The sequence below is a fragment of the Coregonus lavaretus genome, assembly GCF_964263955.1.
Source record: "Coregonus lavaretus genome assembly, contig: HAP1_SCAFFOLD_1623, whole genome shotgun sequence".
In the NCBI taxonomy this organism is placed as follows: domain Eukaryota; kingdom Metazoa; phylum Chordata; class Actinopteri; order Salmoniformes; family Salmonidae; genus Coregonus; species Coregonus lavaretus.
This window is the reverse complement of record NW_028158684.1, coordinates 79,253-102,500: the sequence shown is the minus strand read 5'-3', so window position 1 is coordinate 102,500 and position 23,248 is coordinate 79,253. Positions and strand designations below refer to the sequence as shown.

At 43.3% G+C, this 23,248-nt stretch overlaps 1 protein-coding gene across 1 annotated transcript in view; it reads right to left on the bottom strand.

Moving 5' to 3' along the window:
• The window catches only part of LOC311123686 (disco-interacting protein 2 homolog A-like), a gene marked incomplete at both ends in the record, with an annotated part of 84,337 nt that overhangs the window by 409 nt on the left and 60,680 nt on the right, over positions 1-23,248 (bottom strand). Inside the window, 2 exons of the mRNA XM_084197931.1 lie at positions 18,975-19,085; positions 22,598-22,887. Coding sequence (XP_084054057.1) covers positions 18,975-19,085; positions 22,598-22,887 — 401 coding nt within the window. The remainder of the gene's footprint in view (positions 1-18,974; positions 19,086-22,597; positions 22,888-23,248) is intronic.

The following is a 23,248-nucleotide window of genomic DNA, read 5'->3' as shown; positions in this document are numbered from 1 at the left end:
TATGAATGAGAGAAAGAGAGAGAGAGCGAGAGAGCGAGAGAGCGATAGAGCGAGAGAGCGAGAGAACGAGAGAGGAGAGAGAGAGAGAGAGAGAGAGAGAGAGAGAGAGAGCGAGAGAGCGAGAGAACGAGAGAGGAGAGAGAGAGAGAGAGAGAGAGAACGAGAGAGGAGAGAGAGAGAGAGAGAGAGAGAGAGAGAGAGAGAGAACGAGAGAGGAGAGAGAGAGAGAGAGCTTGTGAAGGAATAATCTATAGAATCTAACCACTTCTGGGAAAATTGGAAAACACTAAACAAACAACAACATGAAGAGTTATCTATCCAAAATGGAAATGTATATTTAAACCACTTCTCCAATCTTGTTGGCTCTATAACAAAGAACAAACAGCAAAAACATATACAGTTGAAGTCGGAAGTTTACATACACCTTAGCCAAACACATTCACATTTTTCACAATTCCTGACATTTTATCCTAGTAAAAATTCCCTGTCTTAGGTCAGTTAGGATCACCACTTTATTTTAAGAATGTGAAATGTCAGAATAATAGTAGAGATAATGATTTATTTCAGCTTTTATTTATTTCATCAAATTTCCAGTGGGTCAGAAGTTTACATACACTTAATTAGCATTTTGTAGCATTGCCTTTAAATTGTTTAACTTGGGTCAAACGTTTCGTGTATGCTTGGGGTCATTGTCCATTTGGAAGAACCATTTGCGACCAAGCTTTAACTTCCTGGCTGATGTCTTGAGATGTTGCTTCAATATATCCACATAATTTTGCTTCCTCATGATGCCATCTATTTTGTGAAGTGCACCAGTTCCTCCTGCAGCAAAGCACCCCCACAGCATGATGCTGCCACCCCCGTGCTTCACGGTTGGGATGGTGTTCTTCGGCGTGCAAGCATACCCCTTTTTCCTCCAAACATAACGATGGTCATTATGGCCAAACAGTTCTATTTTTGCTTCATCAGACCAGAGGACATTTCTCAAAAAAAGTATGATCTTTGTCCCCATGTGCAGTTGCAAACTGTAGTCTGGCTTTTTTATGGCGGTCCTTTGCTGACGTTCTGGGATTGATTTTCATTTTACGCACCAAAGTATGTTCATCTCTAGGAGACAGAACACGTCTCCTTCCTGAGCGGTATGACGGCTGCGTGGTCCCATGGTGTTTATACTTGCGTACTATTGTTTGTACAGATGAAAGTGGTACCTTCAGGCGTTTGGAAATTGCTCCCAAGGATGAACCAGAATTGTCTACAATTTTATTCTGAGGTCTTGGCTGATTTCTTTTGATTTTCCCATGATGGCAAGCAAAGAGGCACTGAGTTTGAAGGTAGGCCTTGAAATACATCCACAGGTACACCTCCAATTGACTCAAATGATGTCAATAAGCCTATCAGAAGCTTCTAAAGCCATGACATCATTTTCTGGAATTTTCCAAGCTGTTTAAAGGCACAGTAATTGTGATACAGTGAAATAATCTGTCTGTAAACAATTGTTGGAAAAATTACTTGTGTCATGCACAAAGTAGATGTCCTAACCGACTTGCCAAAACTATAGTTTGTTAACAAGAAATTTGTGGAGTGGTTGAAAAATGCGTTTTAATGACTCCAACCTAAGTGTATGTAAACTTCCGACTTCAACGGTACATGATAATTTACAGGGCTTAGAATCAGCTATTAAAGACTACCAGAACCCACTAGATTCTCCAATTGAATTTACTACAGGACAAAATACAAACCCTCCAACCCAAAAAGGCCTGTGGTGTTGATGGTATACTAAACAAAATGATAAAATATACAGACCACACATTCCAATTGGCTATACTTAAACTCTTCAACATTATCCTCAGCTCTGGCATCTTCCCTAATATTTGGAACCACGGTCTGATCACCCCAATCCACAAAAGTAGAGCCAATTCTGACCCCAATAATTACCGTGGAATATGCTTCAGTAACAATCTAGGAAACATCCTCTGCAGTATCAACAGCAGACTCCAACATTTCCTCAGTGAAAACAATGTCCTGAGCAAATGTCAAATTGGCTTCTTACCAAAATACCGTACGACAGACCACGTATACACCCTGCACACCCTTATTGACAAACAAACAAAACAAAACAAAAGCAAAGTCTTCTCATGCTTTGTTGATTTCAAAAAAAGCTTTTGACTCAATTTGGCATGAGGGTCTGCTATTAAAATTGATGGAAAGTGGTGATGGAAAAAAAAACACATGACATAAAATCAATGTACACAAACAACAAGTGTGCAGTTAAAATTGCCAATAAACACACATATTTATTTTCTCAGGGCCATGATGTGAGACAGGGATGCAGTTTAAGCCCCACCTTTTTCAACATTTATATCAATTAATTGGTAAAGGTGTTAGAACAGTCTGCAGCACCAGGCCTCACCCTACTGGACTCGAAAATCAAATATCGACTGTTTGCTGATGATCTGGTTCTTCTGTCCCCAACCAAGGAGCACCTAGATCTTCCGCACAGATTATGTCAGACCTGGGCCCTGACAGTGAATCTCAGTAAGACAAAAATAATGGTGTTCCAAAAAGGTCCAGTTTCCATGACAACAAATACAAATTCTATCTAGACACTGTTGCCCTAGAGCATAGGTCACTAACAGGCGGACCGCGGTCCGGATCCGGACCCAGAAGCCGTCCCATACGGACCCGGACCAAAACAAAAGATTATGAATTAAAACCTGACGGGGCGCTTCTATTTTAATATGCACAGCTTTTGTAGTCTTTACGGTACTCGTTTTGTGAATGAGGAAACTCACCGACCAATTGCATGTGAGTTAAGCGATCCCACGTGATACCACTCAGCCAATGAAGTCTTTGCATTCCTGGCGGTAAACATTGGGACTCTACAGTGCAGACAGATGAGAGTTTTAGAGGCAAGTTACCAAGGAAAAGAAAGTCGGATTAAAAAGATAGCGATATATGTAGAAAACAAAGGGAGCGAAAACAGACGAATGAGACGGAGAAAGGGAACGAAACAGACGAGTGAGAAACAGACGAATGAGACGGAGAAAGGGAGAGATACAGACGAGTGTGCCGGAGAAAGCTGAGGAAAATACGAGTGAGACGGAGAAAGTTGACGAAAATATGAGTGAGACGGAGAAAGGGAGCGAAACAGACGAGTGAGGCAGAAAAAGGGTAACAGTTAGAGAAAATAAGGAACAAATGGCACTCTCCAAAAAAAGAAAAGTGGACAATGAAAACAGAGCATTTAATCCAGAATGGACAGACTCCACCAGGATCCTGAGCAACACATTCACTGCCCAACAACGTGCTCTTGAGTGTTCCCTCAGAGTTTCTTGGATTTTGGGTAAACACAAAAAGCCATTTACAGATGGAGGGGTTGTCAAAGAATGCATGAGTGCAGTAGCTGAAACACTACTTGAGGGAAAACAAAAAAATGAGCTTTGTGATAAAATAAAGCAAATTCCCATGTCAGCATCATCTGCCACAAAGAAAAGTGAAATATTAACTCAGGATGTGCTAACCCAGCTAGATGAAGCCATGCATAAGGCACCATGTGTAGGCTTAGCTGTGGATGAGTCCACTGACATATGTGACAATGCTCAGCTGTTAGTGTTTGCCAGGTTTTTCAACACAGCCCAGAAAACATTCTGTGAAGACATGTTAGGTGTCACTCCCCTTCAGACCAGTACAAGAGGAGAGGATATCTACCTGGCCATTAAGGAGATGTTAACAAAAAGAGGAATAGAGCCAAAACAAGTGGTTTCAATAACCACAGATGGAGCCCCTTCTATGATAGGGAAAGAAAAAGGAGCTGTAGCAAGACTGAAAGGGGACAATCCTGAGCTTTTATCTTACCATTGCATCATTCATCAATCTGTCCTCTGTGCCTCCCTGTCAGATGAGCATGCTGAGGTGATGAATACAATGATGAAAATGATAAATTTTCTCAGGGCATCCTCTTCCTACCAGCATCGCATGCTTAGGGAATTCCTCAGAGAAGTTGATGCCAATGCTGATGATCTTTTGCTGCACAACAATGTGAGATGGCTCAGCAAAGGCAGGGTGCTAGAGCGCTTTTGGTCCATCAGGAGGGAATTAGCATCTTTTTTGGCAGAGCTAAGCAGTCAGAAGGCAACACAGTTTTCTCTCTTTTTAGAAAATGAGAAATGGATGGATAATGTGGCCTTTTTGGTTGACATCACGTCACATCTGAATGAACTGAATTTGAGGCTACAGGGCAAGGACAATTCAATTTGTGAACTGATGACAGCTGTTCGCTCCTTTCAGAGGAAACTTGAAGTGTTCAAGGAAGACCTGCAGGGAGACTGTGTACACTTCCCAGCAGTGCAGGAACAGGTTCAGGGACAGAGAGATTTGTCTTCTTTTGTTGATTTTATTGATAAGCTGATTGTAAACTTCAGCAACCGTTTTGACAGCTTCAGCTTTGGAGAGCAGCTCACCATGTTCATTCAGAACCCATTTCTGATCACAGATGTCAGGGGGTTCTCAAAGGAAGTCACACAGCACTTTAAATGGGTAAATGCTGGGTCTCTCCAGATGCAATTGGTTGATCTCCAAGCAGATGTGGCCCTGAAAGAGCAGTTTGTAAGAACTGACCCTTCCACTTTCTGGTTCCAAATGATCCCTGAGACTGCTTTCCCGGGTCTGAGGAAAGTAGCCCTATACATCTTGACCATGTTTGGCTCCACATACAACTGCGAGGCAGCTTTCTCCACAATGAACATAATTAAAACTAAATATCGTTCCAGGCTCACCAATGAGCACCTTCACATGTGTATGAGAATGGCCCTGACTCCATTCAAGCCCAGGTTTAAAATTCTGGCAAGACAGGCTAAAGCTCAATTCTCTCACTGAGCAAAAACATGGTGGAGTGGGATATGAGGGGAAGAAAGTGATACTCTAAAACTGTTCAATTGTTAAGATCTGTTGAGATTTATTATTTGTAAAATTGGTTGAGACTGTTGAGTCAAGATGTGAAACAGAAAAGGGGAAATTCAAACTTTTCCTCCCTTTATATTATTTTTCTGAAGTTAAGCACTTTTTTTGAAAATGCACAATTTTCACATTTTATTTATTTTCTCTTATTTTGACATGCAGCCCTAGTTTTATTTAGTTAATTAATGAGAGCACATTGTACATATCTACAGTCATACATATATGTTCAGTAGGGCTGCCCCTCTTAGTCGATTAGTCGACTAATCGGTCGTTTTGGTCTTAGTCGACTAAGATTTCTTTAGTCGATAAGTCATTTTTTATGCTTATTCATGCTTAATTACTCATTTCCAAGTAACTTATGAGAACATTTCTGGTGAACACGAGATTTAAAGTGGTGCTTTTGCAGGATTAATTTCGGAGAAACTCAGTTTTACAGATGGTTAATTAACTACATTTATATTGCACTTTTCTAGTCTTGCACAGCTCTGTCGATTAAATCAACTAATCGATTAGTCGACAAACTCATATAAGTGTTAGTCGACTAAGAATTTCTTTAGTCGAGGACAACCCTAATGTTCAGTTCTATGTTTCGTGATAATAAATATTGTCAACAAGTTTTTGAATTGTACTGAATTAATTTGATTAGACGGTCAGTTATTGATTACATTCAGAACTACTAGGCTACTTAAATATATATACCACTAAATTGTTAGACATTATGATCTTCTGGACCTTTGCTTCAAAACATTTTCTCTAACTGGACCTTTTTTAAATTTTGTTGAATACCCCTGCCCTAGAGCATACAAAAAACGATACATACCTCGGCCTAAACATCAGCGCCACTGTCGGGCTCTATTAAAGACCCATATTTCCTTCAGATTATACAGACCCACAAAGAACTTGAAAACGAATCCAACATTGATAAACTCCCATATATGTTAGGTGAAATACCACAATGTGCCATCACAGCAGCAAGATGTGTCCCTTTGCCATGAGAAAAGGGCAACAAGTGGCACACAAACAATGTAAATACCACCAATATTTATCTCTTTATTTAGCTTTCCCCACTATTCGTTCTACAACTATTTGCACATTGCTAAAACACTATACATAGCTGATAATATAACACTTGAAATGTCTATCTTTTTTAAACCTTTTTTCAGTGCAATGTTTACTGTTAATTTCTAATAGTTTTTCATTTATGTTAAATTAGTTACTTCTCACTTTTGTTTATTTCACTTGCTTTGGCAATTTAAACATATGTTTCCCATTTATTTATTTTTGTCATTTTTAGCAGACGCTCTTATCCAGAGCGACTTACAGTTAGTGAGTGCATACATTTTCATACTGGGCCCCCGTGGGAAACGAACCCACAGCCCTGGCGTTGCAAGCGCCATGCTCTACCAACTGAGCTACAGGGGACTTCACAGTCCCCAAGTCCAGAACAGATTATGGGAGGCGCACAGTACTACATAGAGCCATGACTACATGGAACTCTATTCCACATCAAGTAACTCATGCCAGCAGTAAAATTAGATTTAAATAAATAAATAAAGCCCTTTGAATTGAACTTGAATTGAGAGAGAGTGATAGAGAGAGAGAGCTAGAGAGATAGAGAGAGCGAGAGAGAGAGAGACAGTGAGAGAGAGCTAGAGAGATAGAGAGAGCGAGAGCGAGAGAGCTAGAGAGAGAGCGAGAGCGAGAGAGATAGAGAGAGAGAGAACAGAGAGAGAGAGAGAGATAGATAGAGAGAGATAGAGAGAGAGCTAGAGAGAGAGAGAGAGAGAGAGAGAGAGAGAGAGAGAGAGGGAGAGAGAGAGAGCGAGAGAGAGGGAGAGAGAGAGAGAGACAGGGAGAGAGAGAGAGCGAGAGAGAGGGAGAGAGAGGGAGAGAGAGAGAGAGACAGAGAGACAGAGAGAGAGAGAGAGACAGAGAGAGAGAGAGAGCGAGGAGAGAGAGAGAGGAGAGGAGAGAGAGAGAGAGAGGGAGAGAGAGAGAGAGAGAGAGAGAGAGAGAGGAGAGAGACATTTCTAGGGTGAACAATTTACTATTAATACGTCACCAAAACCTCCCCTACCACGTTAATTTTGTAACATTTCATTAGGAATCAAACCCAATTCACTAATTTGCCAATTTTCCCCAAAATGTTTGGCCTTTTCATTGTAAAATGTCGAAACCGCAATGGCCATGAGTCACAAAAGAGCAGGCCTCTGCTAAAGCCTCGGGCTCACCGGACACTGACATAGACTCTAACCCCCCAACCTAGCCAAAGTAATGGCAGCTATCACCAAGTCTGAACAGACTGTGCTGGCTACGGTGGAGTCACTATCCACTTACCTATCTGCACAAATAGCCACTCTTGCCACCAAGGTCAACACACAGATTGACTCTGTTAAAGAAGACTTGGCGAACCAGGACACCCGTCTGAATAGCCTGGAGGGCGGCGCAAACACTTCCTCTGACAAAGTGGTGACACTGGAAGAGCTAGTCACCCGGCTATCATCAGATGTCGTCAAACTTACTTCCAAGGTCGAGGACCTCGAGAACAGACAGCGGCAGGGGAACGGTCGCATTTTCGGTGTGAGAAAGGGTCTCAAGACCGTAGGCCTACTCTGTTCGTAGCTGCTACAGGAAATCCTAGGCCTTTATTACTCCCCCACTCTTGACCGTGCGCACCGGAGAATGGGGAGCCACCCAGACCCATCATAGTCAAGTTCCACTACTTTCAGGAGAAGGTGGATGTCCTCCGTAAGGCTCCCATCACCCACGATGGCCAGAAGATTCACATTTAACCAGACTACACGGCGTCAGTCATGAAAAAGAGGTCAGCCAACAATGAGTTGAGGGGGCTCCAGCATCGCTCCCGGGACACCAAGTTCGGCATTCTCTACCCAGCAGTGCTAAAGATCCCTACTCCCTCCGGCGAGCAGAAGACATTCGTGGACCCAGCCAGGGCCAAAGAATACATAATCGCGCACCTACATCCATCCACAGGAGGATAGACGGCGTGCGAATAGCTAGCCAGATAGCCACTATAGGCCCATAGTCTGTCCCTGATATAGATATATACTATGCTAGCCATTTTAACACGGCTAAGGACCAACTAACTAGTGAACTCATCTCCTGATTAGAAACATGCCTTCACCCTCCAAAGGATAATTATTCTGCCAGTAACTTAACATTATGGACAATGATGGTATTTATATGGGGACATGTTTTCACAAGGACAACATATTTTCAATACTATTGTCAAAGCTAAAATGCCACTTCTGCAGGATTAACAATTCAACTTGACCCTTCCTACCCAATGGCAGTTCAGTTATTCCAAGTGAAACTTCTTCATGAGTGTGTGTGTGTGTGGGTGTAAGCAAGTGGGGCCTTCCTACCCATGCCCTCAGTCACTAAAATGTCACAGAAAACTGGGCCTTAGCCTACTATTCTTAACAGTATTTTATATGGCACAATTAGCTTTTACCAACTCGCTGCGGCTGGACAGCCTCGGTGCTAGGTGGCGCTATGCTAACTAGCCTAGTCACTACCTAACACTAGCCACTGAGCTCTCTATTTCCATGCCTTGATAGGATACCCTTCCAGGCATCAGTCACTGGCTTCATCAATAAGTTCATCGATGACGTCGTCCCCACAGTGACTGTACGTACATACCAACCAGAAGCCATGGATTACAGGCAACATCCGCACTGAGCTAAAGGGTAGAGCTGCCGCTTTCAAGGAGCGGGACTCAAATCCGGAAGCTTATAAGAAATCCCGCTATGCCCTCCAACGAACCATCAAACAGGCAAAGTGTCAATACAGGACTAAGATCGAATCATACTACACCGGCTCCGACGCTCTTCGGATGTGGCAGGGCTTGTAAACTATTACAGACTACAAAGGGAAGCACAGCCGCGAGCTGCCCAGTGACACGAGCCTACCAGACGAGCTAAATTACTTCTATGCTCGCTTCGAGGCAAGCAACACTGAAACATGCATGAGAGCATCAGCTGTTCCGGACGACTGTGTGATCACGCTCTCCGTAGCCGATGTGAGTAAGACCTTTAAACAAGTCAACATTCACAAGGCCGTAGGGCCAGATGGATTACCAGGACGTGTACTCCGAGCATGCGCTGACCCACTGGAAAGTGTCTTCACTGACATTTTCAACCTCTCTCTGTCTGAGTCTGTAATACCAAGATGTTTCAAGCAGACCACCATAGTCCCTTTGCCCAAGAACACTAAGGTAACCTGCCTACATGACTACCGACCTGTAGCACTCACATCTGTAGCCATGAAGTGCTTTGAAAGGCTGGTCATGGCTCACATCAACACCATTATCCCAGAAACCCTAGACCCACTCTAATTTGCATACCGCCCCAACAGATCCACAGATGATGCAATCTCTATTGCACTCCACACTGCCCTTTCACACCTGGACAAAAGGAACACCTATGTGAGAATGTTATTAATTGACTACAGCTCAGCGTTCAACACCATAGTGCCCTCAAAGCTCATCACTAAGCTAAGGACCCTCGAACTAAACACCTCCCTATGCAACTGGATCCTGGACTTCCTGACGGGCCGCCCCCCAGGTGGTAAGGGTAGGTAACAACACATCCGCCACACTGATCCTCAACACGGGGGCCCCTCAGGGGTGCGTACTCAGTCCCCTCCTGTACTCCCTTTTCACTTATGACTGCATGGCCAGGCACGACTCCAACACCATCAATAAGTTTGCCGATGACACAACAGTGGTAGGCCTGATCACCGACAACAACGAGACAGCCTATAGGGAGGAGGTCAGAGACCTGGCCGTGTGGTGCCAGGATAACAACCTCTCCCTCAACGTGATCAAGACAAAGGAGAATTTTTGTGGACTACAGGAAAAAGAAGAGGACTGAGCACACCCCCATTCTCATCGACGGGGCTGTAGTGGAGCAGGTTGAGAGATTCAAGTTCCTGAATGCAAGCATTTCCCAGGACTGTGCCTCAAACCCTAATGTCTACCTGGCCCACCACTCCACCCTGGACGTGAACAGCCTTTATGACCAGGTCCATCTCTCCATCTCTACAAGGCAGCAGCCCCCACCTTCGCCAGGACCCTGAAGGACGTCACCCTCAACCGCAGCCCCTCACACAGGAGCAACAGAGAAACGGACACCCTGCCCAGACCAGCGAGAGACACTCCCAGAACTGAGAGACCCCCCCTGGAGGACCTGCACCAAGAGGATCCACACCAAGAGAACCTTCACCCAGACCAGAACACCACCAGCCACATCCCCCCCCCCCCCAACCAGCTGAGACCCCCCCAAACAAACCCTGGCCACACCCTATATAAGACCTATGCCCCTTCTGCTTTCACAGTCAGCCCACTGACACCCCTATCAGATCACAGCAAAATCACAGACTACTTGAACAGAGCAATACTCAATCATGAGGCAGCAAAGCCGAACAAACTGCACTATTATGATATTGACTTTGGTATTGTGTAGCTACATTTTCTAGCTAGCTACCTATCTCATAGAGAGAGCATTGCATTGTGGGTTTTGTAGTTGACTTGAGCTGTAACAGATTTCCGCAACAATTTTCACATGTTGCTACCACCTTTATCAAAATGAAACATTTGTTCACAAAAAAATTAAGTTCTCACATATGAGTGTTATTTAACACTGTGAATTATAGGAATGAGTGGTTTTGGGTGGATTTTTCCTTTAACACTAGAACCACTAAAGCAGTCATCTTGATTATTTATTTTGTATTACTCTGCCATGTTTTAAGTCGTGCCCCCCTCCGTCGTTGACTTTCCTAAATAAGTCTAGATATCACAATGTCGGTGTTACAATCTTAATATCACAAACACAACTGGAGTTATAACCAGTTTTAAGAGAGAATGTCATTATAAAAATGTTTCTCCCCGCTCTGCTCCTTCTTCAGACAGTGTCCAAACTGAACCTAAACTATACTAAAACTAATTTCACACATATAAGAACAGATGAAATAAATGAAGTATGGGGAGAAATGAGGAGAAGGGGTTGATTAGTGAGGGGAAGAGAATGAGGCAGAACAGAGGAGAAGGGGTTGATTAGCGAGGGGAAGAGAATGAGGCAGAACAGGGGAGAAGGGGTTGATTAGCGAGGGGAAGAGAATGAGGCAGAACAGGGGAGAAGGGGTTGATTAGCGAGGGGAAGATAATGAGGCAGAACAGGGGAGAAGGGGTTGATTAGCGAGGGGAAGATAATGAGGCAGAACAGGGGAGAAGGGGTTGATTAGCGAGGGGAAGAGAATGAGGCAGAACAGGGGAGAAGGGGTTGATTAGCGAGGGGAAGAGAATGAGGCAGAACAGGGGAGAAGGGGTTGATTAGCGAGGGGAAGAGAATGAGGCAGAACAGGGGAGAAGGGGTTGATTAGCGAGGGGAAGAGAATGAGGCAGAACAGGGGAGAAGGGGTTGATTAGCGAGGGGAAGAGAATGAGGCAGAACAGGGGAGAAGGGGTTGATTAGCGAGGGGAAGATAATGAGGCAGAACAGGGGAGAAGGGGTTGATTAGCGAGGGGAAGAGAATGAGGCAGAACAGGGGAGAAGGGGTTGATTAGCGAGGGGAAGAGAATGAGGCAGAACAGGGGAGAAGGGGTTGATTAGCGAGGGGAAGAGAATGAGGCAGAACAGGGGAGAAGGGGTTGATTAGCGAGGGGAAGATAATGAGGCAGAACAGGGGAGAAGGGGTTGATTAGCGAGGGGAAGATAATGAGGCAGAACAGGGGAGAAGGGGTTGATTAGCGAGGGGAAGATAATGAGGCAGAACAGGGGAGAAGGGGTTGATTAGCGAGGGGAAGATAATGAGGCAGAACAGGGGAGAAGGGGTTGATTAGCGAGGGGAAGATAATGAGGCAGAACAGGGGAGAAGGGGTTGATTAGCGAGGGGAAGAGAATGAGGCAGAACAGGGGAGAAGGGGTTGATTAGCGAGGGGAAGAGAATGAGGCAGAACAGGGGAGAAGGGGTTGATTAGCGAGGGGAAGAGAATGAGGCAGAACAGGGGAGAAGGGGTTGATTAGCGAGGGGAAGAGAATGAGGCAGAACAGGGGAGAAGGGGTTGATTAGCGAGGGGAAGAGAATGAGGCAGAACAGGGGAGAAGGGGTTGATTAGCGAGGGGAAGAGAATGAGGCAGAACAGGGGAGAAGGGGTTGATTAGCGAGGGGAAGATAATGAGGCAGAACAGGGGAGAAGGGGTTGATTAGCGAGGGGAAGAGAATGAGGCAGAACAGGGGAGAAGGGGTTGATTAGCGAGGGGAAGAGAATGAGGCAGAACAGAGGAGAAGGGATTGATTAGCGAGGGGAAGATAATGAGGCAGAACAGGGGAGAAGGGGTTGATTAGCGAGAGGAAGAGAATGAGGCAGAACAGGGGAGAAGGGGTTGATTAGCGAGGGGAAGATAATGAGGCAGAACAGGGGAGAAGGGGTTGATTAGCGAGGGGAAGATAATGAGGCAGAACAGGGGAGAAGGGGTTGATTAGCGAGGGGAAGAGAATGAGGCAGAACAGGGGAGAAGGGGTTGATTAGCGAGGGGAAGATAATGAGGCAGAACAGGGGAGAAGGGGTTGATTAGCGAGGGGAAGATAATGAGGCAGAACAGGGGAGAAGGGGTTGATTAGCGAGGGGAAGATAATGAGGCAGAACAGGGGAGAAGGGGTTGATTAGTGAGGGGAAGATAATGAGGCAGAACAGGGGAGAAGGGGTTGATTAGCGAGGGGAAGAGAATGAGGCAGAACAGGGGAGAAGGGGTTGATTAGCGAGGGGAAGATAATGAGGCAGAACAGGATGGGCCATTCTATTGTATTGTTCAAACAGACAGCTCAGTGCTTTCAACATGGCAATACCTCTAACAAATACAAGTAGTGATGAAGTCAATCTCTCCTCTACTTTGAGCCAGGAGAGATTTCCATGCATATAATTAATGTTAGCTCTCTATGTACATCAGTGTTTCCTCTGGAAAAATGTGTAGCAGTGGGGGGGGGGGGGGGAAGGATTAGGGGGAAAAGGTCGCAGAGGGGGGTTGGCGGGGTCCCTCCTATAATTTCTATGTAGAAGGCCTGAGGAGCTCAGTTCTGGTGACTTTTTAAAAGGACATTCTACTCCAAAATGAATGAAAATAAGTATGCTGTCACCATCTAAAATAGAATTTCCTCCTCCAGAAATTAGCCCAATAACACATTGGTAAAATTATTAGTTAAAATGATTTTAACATATTGGGCCATGTACAGTATATAGCCTATCCATATTATCAGGTATGCTATTAGCAATAAATATGATCGCCTTTAGCCCAACTGATGCAGCAAAGTGCAAATAAATAGGCTGAAGCATGGGGTTGCCTATCTGCATTGACCCTATTGGGCTAATCAATAGCCAGATCTTGACCCTATTGGGCTAATCATTAGCCAGATCTGGACCCTATTGGGCTAATCATTAGCCAGATCTTGACCCTATTGGGCTAATCATTAGCCAGATATTGACCCTATTGGGCTAATCAATAGCCAGATCTTGACCCTATTGGGCTAATCATTAGCCAGATCTTGACCCTATTGGGCTAATCATTAGCCAGATCTTGACCCTGTTGGGCTAATCAATAGCCACATCTTGACCCTGTTGGGCTAATCAATAGCCACATCTTGACCCTGTTGGGCTAATCATTAGCCAGATCTCAAATGTCATCTTTTTACCAGTTATTATCATATTGATTAATTTTATGTCCCAAAAAACTTACATAAACACTGAATATAATGTAGGCCTACTTGTTAGGGTAACTTGGGGTAAAAAGCCCCCTGCCTGTACTTCTCACAGAAACCTCTTCATGTCACAATTTTCACCCCAACGCTTTCCCTGGTTTCCACTACTCTTGCTCAACAAAAAATATGATATGTCTCATCACTATTTTTTAAGTCATTCCAAATAAATTATTTTGACGTAGTGAGGTGTTGTTACCCTACAATTGACCGGTGTTACATGTAGCCCCACTCTCCCGTCTGGATTACTGCAACTCGCTGTTGGCTGGGCTCCCTGCCTGTGCCATTAAACCCCTACAACTCATCCAGAATGCCGCAGCCCGTCTGGTGTTCAACCTTCCCAAGTTCTCTCACGTCACCCCGCTCCTCCGCACACTCCACTGGCTTCCAGTTGAAGCTCGCATCTGTTACAAGACCATGGTGCTTGCCTATGGAGCTGTGAGGGGAACGGCACCTCCGTACCTTCAGGCTCTGATCAGTCCCTACACCCAAACGAGGGCATTGCGTTCATCCACCTCTGGCCTGCTGGCTCCCCTTCCTCTGCGGAAGCATAGTTCCCGCTCAGCCCAGTCAAAACTGTTCGCTGCTCTGGCACCCCAATGGTGGAACAAGCTCCCTCACGACGCCAGGACAGCGGAGTCACTCACCACCTTCCGGAGACATTTGAAACCCCACCTCTTTAAGGAATACCTGGGATAGGATAAAGTAATCCTTCTTTAGCGTCTGCTAAATGACGTAAATGTAAATGTAAATGTAAATACAATGCTTTTAGTTTTTGAAATATTTAGGACTAACTTATTCCTTGCCACCCATTCTGAAACTAACTGCAGCGCTTTGTTGAGTGTTGCAGTCATTTCAGTCGCTGTAGTAGCTGACGTGTATAGTGTTGAGTCATCCGCATACATAGACACTCTGGCTTTACTCAAAGCCAGTGGCATGTCGTTAGTAAAGATTGAAAAAAGTAATGGGCCTAGACAGCTGCCCTGGGGAATTCCTGATTCTACCTGGATTAAGTTTGAGAGGCTTCAATTAAAGAACACCCTCTGTGTTCTGTTAGACAGGTAACTCTTTATCCACAATATAGCAGGGTTAGGGTTAGGGTTAGGGCCATAACACACATTTTTCCAGCAGCAGACTATGATGTCAAAAGCCGCACTGAAGTCTAACAAAACAGCCCACAAATCTTTTTAGCATACATTTCTCTCAGCCAATCATCAGTCATTTGTGTAAGTGCTGTGCTTGTTGAATGTCCTTCCCTATAAGCATGCTGAAAGTCTGTTGTCAATTTGTTTACTGTAAAATAGCATTGTATCTCGTCAAACAATATTTTCCAAAAGTTGGTAACAGGCTGATTGGTCAGCTATTTGAGCCAGTAAAGGGGGCTTTACTATTCTTGGGTAGCGGAATGACTTTTGCTTCCCTCCAGGCTTGAGGGCACACACTTCTAGTAGGCTTAAATTGAAGATATGGCAAATAGGAGTGGCAATATCGTCCACTATTATCCTCAGTAATTTTCCATCCAAGTTGTCAGACCCTGGTGGCTTGTCATTGTTGATAGACAACAATTTTTTTCATATCTTCCGCACTCACTTTAAGGAATTCAAAATTACAATGCTTGTCTTTCCTAATTTGGTCAGATATACAGTATTCAGACCCCTTGATTTTTTCCCACATTTTGTTACGTTACAGCCTTATTCTAAAATTGATTAAATTGTTTTTGTTTTTTCCCCTCATCAATCTACACACAAGACTGCATAATGACAAAGCAAAAACAGGTTTTTAGAAAGTTTGCACATTTATAAAAAAGTATAAATGGAAATATAATATTTATATAAGTATTCAGACCCTTTACTTAGGACTTTGTTGAAGCACCTTTGGCAGCGATTACACCCTTGAGTCTTCTTGGGAATGACGCCACAAGCTTGGCACATATGTATTTGGGCAGTTTCTCCCATTCTTCTCTGCAGATCCTTTCAAGCTCTGTCAGGTTGGATGGGGAGCGTCGCTGCACAGCTGTTTTCAGGTCTCTCCAGAGATGTTCGATCAGGTTCAAGTCCAGGCTCTGGCTGGGCCACTCAAGGACATTCAGAGACTGCATTGTCTTGGCTGTGTGCTTAAGAGTTGTTGTCCTGTTGGAAGGTGAACCTTCACCCCAGTCTGAGGTCCTGAGTGCTCTGGAGCAGGTTTTCATCAAGGATCTCTCTGTACTTTGCTCTGTTCATCTTTCCCTCGATCCTGACTAGTCTCCCAGTCCCTGCCGCTGAAAAACATTCACACAGCATGATTCTGCCACCACCATGCTTCACCGTAGGGATGGTGCCAGGTTTCCTCCAGACGTGACGCTTGGCATTTAGGCCAAAATGTTCCATCTTGGTTTCATCAGACCAGAGAATCTTGTTTCTCATGGTCAGAGTCCTTTAGGTGCCTTTTGGCAAACTCCAAGCGGGCTGTCATGTGCCTTTTACTGAGGAGTGGCTTCTGTCTGGCCACTACCATAAAGGCCTGATTGGTGGAGTGCTGAAGAGATGGTTGTCCTTCTGGAAGGATCCTTTGTTTGCTCTCCCCAGGGCAATTGAACTGATTCCAGAGGCCGACCCAAAACATCGCCGGCGGAGGAGAGGCACTCGGAGTGGCCTGCTGGTTCGACTTAACAGGCGCGCACACCACCCACCGCTTCCGAGTATATTACTCGCTAATGTTCAGTCTCTGGAAAACAAAGTTGACGAGCTCAGGGCGAGGGTTGCTTTCCAGAGAGACATCAGGGATTGTAACATCCTCTGTTTCACGGAAACATGGCTTTCTCTGATATACTGTCGAAATCAGTCCAGCCAGATCAGTTCTCAGTTCATGGCGCAGACAGAAATAAATATCTCTCCGGGAAGCAGAAGGGCGGAGGTGTGTGTTTCATGATTAATTGTGGTAACATACAGGAACTCAAGTCCTTTTGTTCACCCGACCTAGAATACCTCACAATCAAGGGCTCTGGGAGTGTGGTGCCAGGAAAATAACCTCTCACTCAACGTCAACAAAACAAAGGAGATGATCAAAACAAAGTGGATCTCAAGAAACAGCAGAGGGTGCACCCCCCTATACACATCGACGGGACTGCAGTGGAGAAGGTAGAAAGCTTCAAGTTCCTTGGCGTACACTACACTGACAAACTGAAATGGTCCACCCACACAGACAGTGTGGTGAAGAAGGCACTACAGAGCCTCTTCAACCTCAAGAGGCTGAAGAAATGTGTCTTGGCACCTAAAACCCTCACAAACTTTTACAGATTCACAGTTGAGATGTCATGCCTAAGTTTGCTAATATTGCCAATGAAGAAATTATTCAAGTAGTTGGCAAAATCAGTGGGTTGTATGATGAATGAGCGATCTGATTCAATGAATGATGGAGCTGAGTTTGTCTTTTTGCACCAAATATCAAGACACGACTGACGTTTGCCATACAGCACCTGGGTAAAGACCAAAACTACTGGAACAATATGCTCTGGACAGATGAGGTGGCGTTGTTTGGCCGCAATGCCAGACACCATTTTTGGCGAAAACGAAACACTGTATTTGAACAGAAGAACCTCATACCAACCGTAAAGCATGGAGGCGGTGGCATTATGGTTTGGGGCTGCTTTGCTGCATTAGGGCCTGGCCAACATGCCATCATTGAGTCAACTATGAATTTCATATTGTACCAGATAATTCTTGAGGAGAATGTGAGGTCATCTGTCAAAAATCTGAAGCTGAACCGAACTTGCAACAGGACAATGATCCAAAACACACAAGCAAAGCTACAACAGAATAGAGGGTTATGGAATCAGATGTCAATCCAGTCTAAATGCTGTGGGGGGACATGAAGTGGGCCGTGCATGCAAGAAAGCCCTCGAACATGATACAATTGAAGCAGTACTGTAAAGAAGAATGAGCAAAAATTCCTCCCAGTCGACTAATAGACAGTTACAAGAAACAGCTACATGAAGTTTTCAGCAACACCAGCTTTTGAAGCTAGGGGTGTACTTATTTTTTCCGCACTATGGAATGGCATTTCTGTTCATCTTTTATGAAAAAATGATTGCAAAGTATAATCTTTCAGTGTCATTTGTTAAATTAGGTTACCTTTATCTGTCAATTGTGTTGAGGAGAAGATTACATATCCATCTGTCCAAATATGTAGAAAAAAAAAAAAAAACTTTCCAGGGGGTGTACATACTGAATAGGATGGCCTTGACTAGAATAGAGTATATACAGTTGATCTCTGCATACAGTTGAAGTCAGAAGTTTACATACAGGTTGGAGTCATTAAAACTCGTTTTTCAACCACTCCACAAATGTCTTGTTAACAAACTATAGTTTGGCAAGTCGGTTAGGACATCTACTTTGTGCATGACACAAGTAATTATTCCAACAATTGTTTACAGACAGATTATTTCACTTATAATTCACTGTATCACAATTCCAGTGGGTCAGAAGTTTACATACACTAAGTTGACTGTGCCTTTAAACAGCTTGGAAAATTCCAGAAAATGATGTCATGGATTTAGAAACTTCTGATAGGCTAATTGACATAATTTGAGTCACTTGGAGGTGTACCTGTTGATGTATTTCAAGGCCTACCTTCAAACTCAGTGCCTCTTTGCTTGACATCATGGGAAAATCAAAAGAAATCAGCCAAGACCTCAGAAAAAAAATTGTAGACCTCCACAAGTCTGGTTCATCCTTGGGAGCAATTTCCAAACGCCTGAAGGTACCACATTCATCTGTACAAACAATAGTACGCAAGTATAAACACCATGGGACCACGCAGCCGTCATACCGCTCAGGAAGGAGATGTGTTCCGTCTCCTAGAGATGAACGTACTTTGGTGCGAAAAGTGCAAATCAATCCCAGAACAACAGCAATGAGAAAACAAAAATATAATTACTTGACACATTGGAAAGAATTAACAAAAAAACTGAGCAAACTAGAATGTTATTTGGCCCTAAATAGAGAGTACACAGTGGCAAAATACTTGACCACTGTGACTGACCCAAACTATGGCAGAATACCTGACCACTGTGACTGACCCAAACTAAAGGAAAGCTTTGACTATGTACAGACTTGTGAGTGTAATGTACATTTCTTATTGTTTATTTCACTTTTGTTTATTATCTACAGTATTTCACTTGCTTTGGCAATGTAAACATGTTTCCCATGCCTTCACAGAGCAGGGAGGCAGTCCAACCCTAGTCCCCTCCCCTCCCCTGTCCTTACCTTCCTGGTTAGGGGCACCTCGATGGGCACAGGGATCAGCTCTGCCAGTAGACATCCATAGAACGCCACCATAAACATTACAGGGTCACTGTTGGGGAACACTAGTGCAACCTATAGAAAACACATAGACAAACTGTCAATATCAATCTATAGCATACATACTGTCACTACCTGTCAATATCAACCTATAGCATACATACTGTCACTACCTGTCAATATCAATCTATAGCATACATACTGTCACTACCTGTCAATATCAACCTATAGCATACATACTGTCACTACCTGTCAATATCAATCTATAGCATACATACTGTCACTACCTGTCAATATCAACCTATAGCATACATACTGTCACTACCTGTCAATATCAACCTATAGCATACATACTGTCACTACCTGTCAATATCAACCTATAGCATACATACTGTCACTACCTGTCAATATCAACCTATAGCATACATACTGTCACTACCTGTCAATATCAACCTATAGCATACATACTGTCACTACCTGTCAATATCAATCTATAGCATACATACTGTCACTACCTGTCAATATCAACCTATAGCATACATACTGTCACTACCTGTCAATATCAACCTATAGCATACATACTGTCACTACCTGTCAATATCAACCTATAGCATACATACTGTCACTACCTGTCAATATCAACCTATAGCATACATACTGTCACTACCTGTCAATATCAACCTATAGCATACATACTGTCACTACCTGTCAATATCAACCTATAGCATACATACTGTCACTACCTGTCAATATCAATCTATAGCATACATACTGTCACTACCTGTCAATATCAACCTATAGCATACATACTGTCACTACCTGTCAATATCAACCTATAGCATACATACTGTCACTACCTGTCAATATCAATCTATAGCATACATACTGTCACTACCTGTCAATATCAACCTATAGCATACATACTGTCACTACCTGTCAATATCAACCTATAGCATACATACTGTCACTACCTGTCAATATCAATCTATAGCATACATACTGTCACTACCTGTCAATATCAATCTATAGCATACATACTGTCACTACCTGTCAATATCAACCTATAGCATACATACTGTCACTACCTGTCAATATCAACCTATAGCATACATACTGTCACTACCTGTCAATATCAATCTATAGCATACATACTGTCACTACCTGTCAATATCAACCTATAGCATACATACTGTCACTACCTGTCAATATCAACCTATAGCATACATACTGTCACTACCTGTCAATATCAATCTATAGCATACATACTGTCACTACCTGTCAATATCAACCTATAGCATACATACTGTCACTACCTGTCAATATCAATCTATAGCATACATACTGTCACTACCTGTCAATATCAATCTATAGCATACATACTGTCACTACCTGTCAATATCAACCTATAGCATGTATACTGTCACTACCTGTCAATATCAATCTATAGCATACATACTGTCACTACCTGTCAATATCAACCTATAGCATGCATACTGTCACTACCTGTCAATATCAATCTATAGCATGCATACTGTCACTACCTGTCAATATCAATCTATAGCATACATACTGTCACAACCTGTCAATATCAACCTATAGCATGCATACTGTCACTACCTGTCAATATCAATCTATAGCATACATACTGTCACTACCTGTCAATATCAATCTATAGCATACATACTGTCACTACCTGTCAATATCAATCTATAGCATACATACTGTCACTACCTGTCAATATCAACCTATAGCATACATACTGTCACTACCTGTCAATATCAACCTATAGCATACATACTGTCACTACCTGTCAATATCAACCTATAGCATACATACTGTCACTACCTGTCAATATCAACCTATAGCATACATACTGTCACTACCTCTCAATATCAACCTATAGCATACATACTGTCACTACCTGTCAATATCAATCTATAGCATACATACTGTCACTACCTGTCAATATCAACCTATAGCATACATACTGTCACTACCTGTCAATATCAATCTATAGCATACATACTGTCACTACCTGTCAATATCAACCTATAGCATACATACTGTCACTACCTGTCAATATCAATCTATAGCATACATACTGTCACTACCTGTCAATATCAATCTATAGCATACATACTGTCACTACCTGTCAATATCAATCTATAGCATACATACTGTCACTACCTGTCAATATCAACCTATAGCATACATACTGTCACTACCTGTCAATATCAACCTATAGCATACATACTGTCACTACCTGTCAATATCAACCTATAGCATACATACTGTCACTACCTGTCAATATCAATCTATAGCATACATACTGTCACTACCTGTCAATATCAATCTATAGCATACATACTGTCACTACCTGTCAATATCAACCTATAGCATACATACTGTCACTACCTGTCAATATCAACCTATAGCATACATACTGTCACTACCTGTCAATATCAACCTATAGCATACATACTGTCACTACCTGTCAATATCAATCTATAGCATACATACTGTCACTACCTGTCAATATCAACCTATAGCATACATACTGTCACTACCTGTCAATATCAACCTATAGCATACATACTGTCACTACCTGTCAATATCAATCTATAGCATACATACTGTCACTACCTGTCAATATCAATCTATAGCATACATACTGTCACTACCTCTCAATATCAATCTATAGCATACATACTGTCACTACCTGTCAATATCAATCTATAGCATACATACTGTCACTACCTGTCAATATCAATCTATAGCATACATACTGTCACTACCTGTCAATATCAACCTATAGCATACATACTGTCACTACCTGTCAATATCAACCTATAGCATACATACTGTCACTACCTGTCAATATCAACCTATAGCATACATACTGTCACTACCTGTCAATATCAATCTATAGCATACATACTGTCACTACCTGTCAATATCAACCTATAGCATACATACTGTCACTACCTGTCAATATCAACCTATAGCATACATACTGTCACTACCTGTCAATATCAATCTATAGCATACATACTGTCACTACCTGTCAATATCAACCTATAGCATACATACTGTCACTACCTGTCAATATCAACCTATAGCATACATACTGTCACTACCTGTCAATATCAACCTATAGCATACATACTGTCACTACCTGTCAATATCAACCTATAGCATACATACTGTCACTACCTGTCAATATCAACCTATAGCATACATACTGTCACTACCTGTCAATATCAACCTATAGCATACATACTGTCACTACCTGTCAATATCAACCTATAGCATACATACTGTCACTACCTGTCAATATCAATCTATAGCATACATACTGTCACTACCTGTCAATATCAACCTATAGCATACATACTGTCACTACCTGTCAATATCAACCTATAGCATACATACTGTCACTACCTGTCAATATCAACCTATAGCATACATACTGTCACTACCTGTCAATAGGAACACACACACACTGTAAAGATAACACTAATGCAACCTATGGGACAAACTGTCAGTCTGAGATACTGGCCAAAGAAAGGAGAAGAAAGACCACTCACTCTATCTCCCGGCAGTAGTAGCGGCTCGCTCCTGGTGCTCAGTTTGTTCAGCAGCGTGAAGGCCAGTTTCTGGCTGCGTGTCCACAGCTTGCCGTAGGTCAGAGTGTACACTGGTTTACCAGCGTTGTCCAGGGCGGTGAGACAGGGGCTCCTGGGCTGGGTGATGCCCCAGCGCTGGAGGGAGGCCAGCAGAGAGGGAGGCCCGTTGGTCACTACCCCCAGAGGCTCTCCTGCTAGAGGGGACATCTGATTCCCCTCCGCCTTGGGCTGGTTAGGGTCCGGCTGCTGAACTAAAGTGTGGATACGTTTTAATACTTTATCCAAGGTAAAAGAAGCTAACAGCGTCCCTAACCCCCAGCATCTCCATGTTCATACATAGAACAGAGGAGAGAGAGATGGAGGAGAGAGAGAGAGAGAGAGAAAGAGAGAGAGAGATGGAGGAGATGGAGGAGAGAGAGAGAGAGATGGAGGAGAGAGAGAGAGAGATGGAGGAGAGAGAGAGAGAGAGAGAGATGGAGGAGAGAGAGAGAGAGAGAGAGATGGAGGAGAGAGAGATATATGGAGGAGAGAGAGAGAGATGGAGGAGAGAGAGAGAGATGGAGGAGAGAGAGAGAGAGAGATGGAGGAGAGAGAGAGAGAGAGAGAGATGGA